Below are 12,219 nucleotides of genomic sequence, written 5' to 3'. Positions count from 1 at the left end.
TTTGCCCACTTCTTTTTGGGATTTCCATTCTGAGTGTATAAGGACAAGGGGATGAGGGATTTAAAATTTACACACACACACACACACACACACACACTCCTCCAAACTTCTTTTTTCCCCATTTCATAGCATCCCTCCTTGACCTGCCCAAGAATCACAAGATTTTTTTAGTATGGACATGTTTTATGGCAATGCTGCATTCTCCTCCTACTCCATTCCCCAGCTGCTTACCTTCCAATGTAACACATTCATGGATTCTGTAGCCTATGAAAAAATAAGAGACACCAAAAAATATACAAGTGAGAGTGGATCTGGACATGTGGCACTTCTACCCCCCTTTCTCAAGGCAAGAACACACTTGATCTCAGTCTATATCCTCCCCAGAGACAAGGACTATGCAGTTCTAGGAGCTGCTAGTGTACAAAGTCTATTTCCCATAAAAAGTAGTGATTCCCTAAGCATGGTGCTTCATTGACTTCTCTCTCCCCAAGGAAAGGCTGTATGACCTTTCCTTTAGCCAGTGATCTTCAATATATATTAATGTTGAAATGAGTGAGTAAAATTGAATGAGGGCATAACTAGCATCAGTAGCCACAAAGCTGGATGGGAGAACCACAATGCTGGATGACCATTCAGGGTCCAGGCTCATATATGGGCTAGAACTAAGATGATGAAATATATATAAAATCAGCTGGAAAGCAGGATAAGGGATACATAACCACCAGTTTGTCTGTAAAAAGACCTGGGGGATTTTTTTAGATTACAAACTCAGTTTGAATCAATGTAATGACATGGCAGTTAAAAAACTAAACATAGTTTTAGGCTGTATTAAGAAAAAAGTCCAGGGGGAAGTGATAGTCCCCCTATCCTCTGCCTTGGTCAACCCCCATTAGAAATGCTATATTATCGTCAAGACCACTTTTAGGAAGGTCATTGGAAACATGTAGCACATCTAGAAAGCTACCATGATTGGATAGGAAGAGAACAAGAAATACTGTCATACAATAGTTTGAGGGAAATGGGGAAGTTTGGTCTGGGAAAGAGAAGACTGAGAAGTCAGGGAGGGCAGGATCACCTCTCTTTGGGGTTCTCACCTTTTCCTGACTTCTCAGGAAGGGAGGTGGGCACCAAAGGGAAATGGAGAGCCAAACCAGATATTGTCAGCAGTTTTCCTCTGGGCTAACGGGTCTTATATCTTATCCAGAGTTCCCTCACTATCTGCAGACCTCTACAGAGACTGAATGTGGATCAAAGCAGAGTATTTTCATTTTTCCTACTTTTTCTTTCTCATGTGTTTTTCCTCTTTTATTCTAATTTTTCTTGCTCAACATGAGAAATATGGAAATGTGTTTCAAGAGATTTTACGTGTATAATGCATATCAGATTGCTTGCTATACTTGGGGAGGAGGAAGTAAAGAAGGAAGAAAGAAAAAAACTTGGAACACAAAATCTTACAAAAATGAATGTTTAAAACTCTCTTTATGTGTATTTGGAAAAATAAAATATTGAAAAAAATAAAGGAAATTATGATAAAAAAAGAAAGAACCCAGACATAAATGTCAAAAAGGTTTGAGAGAAGTCTCTAGATCTCTTGGATCTAGAGAGTAAGGGGGAAATAAAAATCAAATCTCTTTTTGCTTTCTATACCCTCACAAGGTTGATGATATTAGTGTATCCTATCTCTTTCTGACTTACTTCCATATACACACCTGTTTTCATTTTCTTCCACACGATGAAGGATGCAGTACAGCTCAAGACCAGAATCACAACACTCAGGATGGTTATGGTCACAGTCCAAGACCTCTTTTTAGGATACTTCACTTGGACTGCAGCATCAAGAGGAGTATAAAAGGAAGACAAGTAATGTGACTAGAAATCTTCCAATTGACTATGGGAAGTACACCCATCGGGAAGCCTCCCCATTGGTATATTCTGGAGAAGTTAGAAGAAGGGGGAGGGATATCATTTTATGGCCAATACTCCTGAGGCTTAACCCCAACCAACTCAGGCTAATCACTCACTGGGATATGCTTTTGGTGGCCCCAATTCAATATGGTCCACTACACAGTCATAATCAGTCCCCGTATCTTCTGGTAAGAGTTCGATGGTGATTCGTTGATAGAAGGTGGAATCAGCATTTGGCAAGACACCACTGGAGCTCTGCTTTCCAGCCATAATTATGTTCTTCCCATTCTGCCAGTGCAACAGTATAGAGCGGGGATAGAAGCCAGTAGCTGAGCAGGACAGGGTGGTAATTCCATCCTCAGTTTCATACTGGGATACAGTTACCTCAGGGGGCACTAAAGGTAGAAAACAGGAGAGAAGTTATCTTGTGCAAATCTCAGCAGCATTTTCTCTTCCCCTTGTCACTCCCTTTCTTCATATCTCTTATTACTCAAGCCCCCAGAACTTAGAAGTCATGAGATCTTGAAGGGCAAGGCACTATGTGTTTCATTATATCAGTGTTTATTTTATGCTTTTCCAGTGTCCTCTGCACCCAGTTTATCCTCAGCAAATGGTTGTTAATTTATGGCCTCAGATACGTCTTAGCTGTGGGAACGTGGGCAGGTCACTTAACCCTGTTTACCTCCATTTTTTTTCTTTTTTTTGGCAGCATTGGTAAACTAGTAGATAAGAGAATTGTTTGAATAAAATTTACCCAGATTAAAACATTTAAGAAAGTAGCAAGCTACACTTGGGAAAAGCTGAATAAGGTGGGCAGGATGACCACCTAAGTAGATAGATTAAGAGTGGACTGAATAATCAGACTCGAGTCAATTCAACAAGTACTTATTAAACTGTGTATTGTAAAGGATGTTAAGCACTGGGGATATAAGGAGAGACAAAAAGACATTACCTGAACAAAGGAACTTATATTTGAATGGGGAAAGCAACATTTAAGTTTCTTACATGAGTGATTTAATGTCAACTTGACCAGAGGCCTCCAGTATATAGACCCAGGGATCTATACTAGACCATCTGTTGTTTAATATTTTCATTGGTGATCAAAAAGCATAGATCCCATGATCATTTTATTTTAACATAATACAAAGCTAGGGGTGGGGGAATAATTAACATGTGGAATGACAAAGTCAAGATTAAAAAATATCTGGACAGGCCAAAATATTGGCCTAAATATTATGAGGCAAAATTCAATATGGATTAAATAATACAAGGTCGGGCTAGCTAGGTGGCACAGTGGGTAGAGTATCAGTCTTGAAGTCAGGAGGGCCTGAGTTCACATCTCATCTCAGACACTTAACCTTTCTAGCTGTGTGACCCTAGGCAAGTCCCCAATTGCTTCAGCAAAAAAAAATAATAGAATAATCAAATTCACTAGAGAAAATGAGAAAGGCATTGTTAAAAAGCAATTTCTCAACTCTAGAAGATGGGTTTTCGTGAGTTATTGTTACAAGATAATATCATCATAACAGGTTGTTCCCCTCCCTTTTGATGAGGAACGTCTCTACTTTTAGCTGACGAGGTATTGAGAGAGTGTAAGAGACAGGGACATGGAGTCACCATGTTTTGGGGCCTTAGTTTCCCTAACATGATGAGCTCAACCAGAGCTTGTGCTTAGTAAGCATAGACCTAGAAACCTCAGGGTTACCTCCACATGCTGGTGACACATAAGAGAATGACCCCAATCCCACAGAATAATAATCTTCCTTTCTCTGGTGCTGATTTTTTCCCAGAGTGATCAGAGCTGAAGCCAGGATCCAGTTCTATGGCTTCTCACACAGAACCAGAGTGTCAGTCACTATTGAGAAGGTGGGAAAGTGTCCTGATGGTAAGTGGGTTGGAAGACCAATTACTCACCATTTTTCTTTATAACTGAGTGCTGCAGGATTTTTTTCATGGTATCAATACAATATTCTTGCATGTAGTGTTCCCTCTGAGTGGTCCAGAGAGTACTTGTCAGAATTGGTAAAAAGGACCGAGCCTCAGGCATCAAGGCAATCCAAATGCCCATCTCACCATCCAAGACGCTAAATTCATGACCATCCACAGCAATCTGGATTTCATTTCTTATATGGCTGTCACTCTCAATCTCACAGAATGCAAAAATCTGCACTGTGTGGTTCACTGGTGGGGGGAGGGAGAAGGTTAAAAGATAACATAATGACATGAATACTGGGCCTAGAGTCAGTAGAACTTACACACGAATTTTAGCTCTAACATTTACTATCTGTATAACCTTGGAAAAATGTCTTTATCTCTGTTCCTCAATGTTCCTATTCGTCAAATAGGAATAAAGGTCACTTCCTTTTTACTGACGAGTTGTTGTAAAGGAAATTATATATTAAAACCAAAATAGAAACATGATCTATTATCTGATGTCTCAGAAAGGCAGGGAACCCTGAGGTGTCCAATGTTGTCAAGAGTTATCCTTTGAAGTCTCTAGTAATGACTTGTTTATATTTCTTGAGCTCCTAAGGGAGGTAATATTACCTACCTATGAATTGTTGTGATCAAGAGAACTGTAGTTGAGGAAGAATCACTTGTGTTGGCCTGACCAGTTTCCTATTATATGAACTTCTAGTCTCCTTAGTTTGGCGGACTACTTATGAATTTATATATGTCCTTTTTTCTTGTGAGTAACCCCTTGAAAAAGAAATTGGTCATTTAGAGTAAAGCTTCTTAAACTGTGGCTCATGACCACATATGGGGTCTTCTAACTGAATGTGGGAGTCGAGAAAATATGATTTATTATCAGCAAATGTTTGATATTTTATATACTTTTATATTTGGGATCATGCAAAAATTTCTTGGGCAAAAAGGAGTCACAAGTGGAAAAAGTTTAAGAAACCCTGATTTATTTTAAGAAACCTACTGTATTTAGACATTGAAATACAGTGGCAATGGAAAAAGAGGATAATGGTTAGTTGGTTCATTTGAATAGCAGATCTCTGAATGTAGAAATCATGGAAGAGCAGAGGAGTAATTGCTTCAAAGTGAAGTTCAATGATAGGGATAATATAGAGGGCAGAGGAAAATGGTAAACTTTGAGATGAAGACAAAAGTCCTTCTGTAGTACCTGTCACATAGTGAGCCCTTGCTTAATGTTTATCGATTGATTAAGCAAGTCCAAGAGAAGGAGACAATGCCCTAGGAATTGTGCAGTTATGTTTCAATGACAACCAAGTCCTTCTCTTCTCCCTAGAGTGCCCTGGGAACCTGAATATTTAGCTCAATAACATAATTGCCTAGAAGTGGAGTCATTAGGCTTAATGGATGGAGAGAGAAATGAAGGCGGGAAGGGCACATGGGAGAAGGAAAGAGGAGATGACTTACCATCATGCTTGGTCTCATTCAACATCAACTTTTTCAGGAACCAGAGGAAACGTTTCTCATGATCCAGCAATTTCTGCTGGGTCTTTGCTATGAACTTGGCTCCCAGGGTCTGGATCACCCAGTCCTCCTTGGCCTTGAGCAGTTGAGTATGTTTGTCATAGGATAGCACTTGAACATCATCCAGAAAATCCACAATAAAATAGTCGAAGAGGGAGTTTTCTGTGCCCACTATAATAAACTGGATCACATGCTTGTGGTAAGCTACAGGATAGGAAAAGATGAGAAGAGAAGAGGAGATCAGCTCTTTGTATGGGGGGAGGGTCCAGAACTTATGTGCTCTCTCTCACTCATCCCTTTGTCCTCCTGTTACTTGGGAGGCAACTAGGCTTCCCTAGACCACCTAGTGAAGAGAGTAGCCACAGTGGATAGAATGCTGGATTTAGAATCAGTTCTAATCCTACATCAGACATATCATCTAGTCAGTCTGGACAAATCATTTAATCTCTTTGTGCCTCAGTTTGCTTATTTGTAAATTAAGTTGTACACAAGAGCACATGAACACACACATAGAAGAAAGAAGCTAAGGACTAAACACCAATGCAATCAATATTCCATATTGCATCTCATAGACCCCTTTCCCATTTCTTTATGCTGAATCACTCTGAAGAACTTCAATTCATACATTAACATATTTGCACAGTCTCTGTTTTCACTCTCCCAGTTCAGCTTGTCTCTGACTCCCTCTATACTAACACTCCTAATGGGTCCCACAACCTCACATTCAGGGAACATCAACTCTACTTCTCTCACTTTTCTTAGGCTACATCTGTGGTACGTGGGTAGAAGTGACTTGTAGGCAAATTTCATTTCATAATAAAAGTTTTCTAAGTAAAGGTATGCAAAATTCTAAAGAATTTTAGTCTAATAGTGTTACAGAATTTTGAGTTGGAAGGGACCTCAGAGATTATCTTTAAAAATTAATGCCTGAAAAGAATTGAGATTTTCATGTGTGGTCATAAGCCTATGCTGAAAGTCCTGGAATGAAGGAGAACTCACCCTTGTAGCACCCAAGTCTTCTTATGGTCAAAGCTCATTGAAAGGAAGGATATTTTCCTGACATCAATCCTAAATGTACCTTTTTGAACTCTTACTTATTGAGATAGAGCCAAGATCACAGAGAGTATCCAGGAAAGGACCTAAGCTCTCTCCAGTTTCTCTCATAAAAAGCACTAAAGCAAGCTTTTAAACAGATTCTGAACTGACAGAACCTACAAAAATTCACAGTAAAGCAATTTTCCAGTTCCAAAAATGAGCAAAAAGCAGAGAGTTCTGATCATTGAAAACTACTATGGTGACAAGGAATATCAGAATACAAACTCATAAGAGGACAGTAGTGGCAAAATACCTCCATTTGAATCCTCAAAGGGAAATATGAATTGCTCTCAGATTCAAAGGTTCTCTTGGAAGAGCTCATAAAGGATTCTACAAGGAAGAGAGATAGAAGAAAAATGGAGGGGGAAATAAGAGTTATGCAGGAGAAGGAAGCCAACAGCTTGGAAAAAGAAGCAAACAATATATTGAAACAACTTCTTTAAAATAGATTTGGCAAATGAAAAAAAATCATTAAACAAAACAATTCCTTTTAAAGTAGAATTCATCAGGAGCAGCTAGATGGTGCAGTGCATTGTGCATTGATTCTGAAGTCAGGAGGACATAATTTCAAATCTGGTCTCAGAAACTTAATACTTCATAGCTATGTGAGCTTGGGCAAGTCATTTAATCTCAACTGCCACAGCAAAAAAAGAAAGAAAGAAAAGAAAAAGGAAAGAAGAAATCTAAATTACCTGTATCAAAAATGGAAGTGGTAAATTTATCATCAATGAAGAGGAAATAAATTAAAGCACCAAATAAGAGCTAATTTTCCTAACTGTATGACAATAAACCAGACAATAATCAAAATGAACGAATGTTTATATGAATCAAAATTGCCCAGGTTAACAAAAGAGGAAATAAAATACTTAAAAATCCCATTTTAGAAAAAAGAAATTGAATAAGCTGTCACTGAACTTAAGAAAAAAATCTCCAAGGCCAGATGGATTTACAAGTAAATTTTACCAAACACTTAATGAATAATTAATTCTAATAATATATAAACTATTTGGAATATAGGCAAAGAAGATGTCCTGCCAAATTCCTTTTATAACAATGATGTGGTATTGATACTTAATCCAGGAAGAGCCAGAGAAAGAAAATTATAGATCAATTTCCATAACGAATATTGATGCAAAAATCTTAAATAAAATACCAGCAAAGAGATTACAAAACTTATCACTAGAAAAATATACTATTATAACAAAGTAAGATTTATACCAGGAATGCAGGATTGGTTCGATATCAGAAAAACTATCAGTATAATTGAACATATCACTACCAAAACTAATATAAATCATGATTATCTCAATAGATACAGAAAAAGCATTTGACAAAATACAGCATCCATTCCTAATAAAAACATTGGGGATCATAGGAAAAAAATGAAGTTTTCCTTAAAATGATAAGCATCATAGACTTAAAGCCATCAACAAGCATTATTTGTAATGGAGATAAACTTAAAGCATTCCCACTAAGATCAGGATGGACAAGGATGTCCATTATCACCACTGTTATTCAGTGTTGTACTAGAAATGTTAGTTTTAGCAATAAGAAAAGAAAGAGAAATTGAAGGAATTAGAGTAGGCAATGAGGAAATAAAACTATAACTCTTTAGATAATATGAAAATATATTTAGAGAATCCTACAGAATCAACTAAAAAAAACTATTTGAAACAATTAAAAACTCTAGCAAAGTTGCAGGTTTATTTTTATCCTGCAACTTTGCTAGAGTTTTTAATAAATAATTATTTATTGATTAAAATATATGGGATAAAAATAAACCCGCATAAATTATCAGCATGTCTATATGTTATCAACAAAGACTAGAAGCAAATCAGAAGAGAAATCCTATTTAAAATAACTGTAGACAACATAAAATATTTGGGAGTCTACCTGTCAAGATAAACCCAGGAACTTTTTAAACACAATTACAAAATACTTTTCATACAAATAAAGTCTCCCCAGTGTAGCAAGAAATCTGATATAGGGTACACATGTGCAATCATTTAAAACATATTCCATATGAGTCATGTTGTGAAAGAAAAATCAGAACAAAAGAGAACAACCACAAGAAAGAAAAAGCAACAACAACAAAACTGAAAACAATTTACTTCAGTCTACAGTTTCCATAATTCTCTCTCTGGATGTGGATGGCATTTTCCATTCCAAGTCTATTGGAATTGCCTTTTCACACTTTTCACACAAATAAAGTCAGATCTAAACAACAGGAAAAATATTAATTGCTCATGGGCAGGCCAAGTTAATATAGTAAGTGCCAATTCTACCTGAATTAATCTATTTATGCAGTGCCAAACCAAACTTCCAAAAATTGTTTTACAAAGCTAGAAGAGAATAACAATAAATTTTATCTCAAAGAACAAAATATCAAAGGAATTAATAAAGAAAAAACACAAAGGAAGGTGGCCTAGCAGTACTAGACTACATTATATTATATTATAAAGTAGCAGTCATCAAAACTATTTGGTACTGGCTAAGAAATAGCATGGTGGATCAGGTTAGGTACATAAGACACAATGGTCAGTGATTATAGTAATCTGCTATTTGATAAAGCCATAGACTACATCTTCTGGAATAAGAATGCACTAGTTGACAAAAATTTCTGGGAAAACTAGAAAATAGTATGGTAGAAACTAGGCATAGATCACCATCTCATACCCTATCCCAAGATAAGGTTAAAATGGGTTCATGATTTATAAATACTGATAATATAAGCAAATTAGAAAAGCAAAGGCTAGCTTAACCATCATATCTTTGGAAAAGAGAGGAATTTGCCACCAAACAAGAATTAGAGAACATTATGAAACGTAAAAGGGATAATTTTGATTACTTTAAATTAAAAAGAGTTTTGCACAAACAAAACTAATGCAGTGAAGATTAGAATGAAAGCAGAAATCTGGGAAACTATTTTTACAGCCAGTGTTTTTGATAAAGCCCTTATTTCTAAAATATATAAAGAATCAAATTTATAAAAATTCTAGCCATTCTCCAGTTGATAGATATTCAAAGGATATGAACAGACAATTTTCAGAGAAAGAAATTAAAGTCATCTTTAGTCTTTGAAGAAATGCTCTAAATCACTACTGATTAAAGAAATGCACATTAAAAGAACTCTGAAGCACCACCACACTCCTATCAGATTGGTTAGGAACAGGAAAACATAATGATAAACATTGGAAGTTATATGGGAAAATTGGTGCACTAATACATTTTTGATGGAGTTGTGAACTGGACCATTCTAGAACATTTTTTCATGGGATTTTCATTTTCTACCAGATAGCTTTTCAAATATTTGAAGACAGTTGTCATGTGACATCACTTCCTACATCACCCCCCAAGTCTCCTATATTTTGTAATGAATATACTCAGTCTTTTAAGAATGTAGACTGGAATACAAATACTAGTTATAATATCACTAATAAAGATAGTATGGTACAATGGAGTTAGGAGGGTCTGGGTTCAAGTTCTGTCTCTGAAAAGACATACTGGTTGTGTGACACTGTTTAATTCATTAGGCCTTTCAGTAGCCAAAACAACTTCCTCAGGATAAGGTTAGAATAAGTGCTGTTCTGAACTGAAAGTAGGAGATACATCCTCAGAAGCTCACAGGGGTCCTCAAACTTTTAAAATAGGGGGCCAGTTCACTGTCCCTCAGACTGTTGGAGGGCCGGACTATGGTAAAAACAAAAACTTTGTTTTGTGGGCCTTTAAATAAAGAAACTTCAGAGCCCTGGGTGAGAGGGATAATCTTCCTCAGCTACCACATCTGGCCCACGGGCTGTAGTTTGAGGATCCCTGTTTGAAATTGTATGTCTAAAACTATAGTAACAACTGAGACTGACATATTTCTAAGGTGCTTTAAAGATTGAAAAATGCTTTACCTGAATTGTGTCCTTTGAGCATCTCCCACAACCCTGTGGAGTAAATACTAATAGAACACTAGAGAAGGCTTTGGTTCAAAAAGGAATACTTGATTCAACACAACATGAACCAAACCAAAAAAAAATCAAATAAAACTATTGTCCATAAAACTCCAAGTGGGCATCCAGTGAAGTGAGACATCACCTACCCTACCCTGTGAGACATCACCCCTGTATCTTCTTTTTGGTTTCCTGAGTTTCTCTTTTTAAATCCCCTCAAAGTTGATTAACTTTTCCTTCTTCAACCCCCTTCATTATTTGGCAGCCTGGGAGCTCCCTTTTTAACCCCTTCTCTAGATAAAGACTTAAAACTGACTCTTTGGGTTTTTGAGATTCTAGCCCCTTAAATGAAGATTAACTCCCATTCCTCTCTCCTTCTCACTGTCTATGTAATGGAGGCTCCCATCTAACCCTAAATCCTTTTCTCTGAGGGTGAACCTCACTTTCCCCTGGAAGATTTCCCTGAACCATGACTTGCTTAGGTAGAAAGAAAGTATCCCATCAAATTCATTTTCCACTCTTATGACCCTAGTCATATTGCCCTTGTTAGTTTGCATGTCAGGGTTCTTTCACTAGGGTAGGAACTGAAAACCTCCTCAGAGCCAGACCACAGTGCCCTCTATCCATCCACCCACTTGCTCCCCTAGACTCACCTGCCTGGATCCCCATTAGAGAAAGCACCCCAAAAATGAGCGGCAAGAATGAGAAAGACCCCCTCCTGTTGCTCTTTCTTTTCCTTTGATTGAACATCGGATTTTTCAACCACACCCTAGTTGGAGGAGGCTCCACTGTAGTATCCAAAAGGGAAATAAGGCCTTTATATAATCATTGCTTTCCCCACCCCTAATCCCCACCCTATCTTGGATTGGCTCTGCCCAAGACTGGCCCTCCTATCATTGCTGACTGGGATAACTGTTGCCAGGCAGAATCTGAGCATGTCTGAAAGTAGAACCGATAAGGAGTCTGTGGTAAGAACAGGAAACCCTAGAGCAGAGTCACTATCAGGTGTTGCTGGAAAGTATGAAAGTATGCCACAGAGCCATGGGCATATAGGGCACTGAGAAAGTGCTCAGTCTTATGATGGATGCAAAGACCAATCCTAGAGCAAAATTTCTTAATGTGTTGGCCATGGACCCCTATGTAATCACATAACTAAGAGGGAGGTCATGGAATTATGATTTATTATCAGCAAATATTTGATTTGTATATGCATTATATATAACCATATACCTGAAGTATATTAAAAAATTGGGAACAAAAAGGGTTGCAAATGGAAAAAGTTTAAGAAGTTCTGTTCTAGAGGACCTTCACTATGAAAATATGGGCTCCTTTAGGTAGAGAGGTGTGTGTGTGTATATGTGTGTGTGTGTGTGTGTGTGTGTGTGTGTATGTATGTCTTCCTTTATAAGCAACAAGACTTACTTGTTCACATTTCTCCTGCAGACACAGAAGCTGGGCGCTGAAAAGACCTCCAGTGAATCAACTCAACCTGGCCCTGACCAAGAATTCCTTCTACATCCTCTTCAATGAAAGCTTACCCAGTCTCATCCTGAAGATATCTAATGATATGTTCTGATGCTCCCTGTCTTCTGGACATCCCATTGCATTGAAGGATTAATCTAGTTTTTAATAAGCTTTTTTATTTATACTGAAGTGAAATCTTTGCAATTCTCAACCATTAATCCCACCTTTCCATTTCTGGAACTAAACTCAAATCTAATTTCTCTAATCAGATCACTATGGACCATCTATCTCTACATAGGATTCATAGTAAATTATAGATTTAAAGAAAGAAGGGAGCAATTGGGTTATTTAATCTACTCTTCCTTTTTGC

At 37.4% G+C, this 12,219-nt stretch overlaps 1 protein-coding gene across 1 annotated transcript; it reads right to left on the bottom strand.

The window, feature by feature from the left end:
- Positions 1-1,582: 1,582 nt before the first annotated feature.
- On the bottom strand, positions 1,583-11,054 carry LOC127546321 (class I histocompatibility antigen, F10 alpha chain-like). The gene is made up of 6 exons (XM_051973511.1): positions 11,039-11,054; positions 5,296-5,556; positions 3,820-4,140; positions 2,022-2,300; positions 1,696-1,826; positions 1,583-1,597 (listed from the first exon to the last, which is right to left on the bottom strand). The coding sequence occupies exons 1-6, from the start codon at positions 11,052-11,054 to the stop codon at positions 1,583-1,585; spliced, it is 1,023 nt and encodes a 340-aa protein (XP_051829471.1).
- Positions 11,055-12,219: the final 1,165 nt, after the last annotated feature.

This window comes from Antechinus flavipes, chromosome 2 (assembly GCF_016432865.1).
Source record: "Antechinus flavipes isolate AdamAnt ecotype Samford, QLD, Australia chromosome 2, AdamAnt_v2, whole genome shotgun sequence".
Classification (NCBI taxonomy): Eukaryota; Metazoa; Chordata; class Mammalia; order Dasyuromorphia; family Dasyuridae; genus Antechinus; species Antechinus flavipes.
The sequence above is the reverse complement of the archived record's forward strand: the minus strand, read 5'-3'. Positions and strand labels throughout refer to the sequence as shown.

Bases quoted from the DNA above. Each gene is read 5' to 3' on its own strand.
- LOC127546321 (XM_051973511.1), bottom strand. The intron at 2,301-3,819 runs GTGAGTAATTGG...TTCTACCTTTAG, and splicing joins CTCAGTTATAAAGAAAAATG to TGCCCCCTGAGGTAACTGTA. The intron at 1,827-2,021 runs GTGAGTGATTAG...TTGATGCTGCAG, and splicing joins GCCACCAAAAGCATATCCCA to TCCAAGTGAAGTATCCTAAA.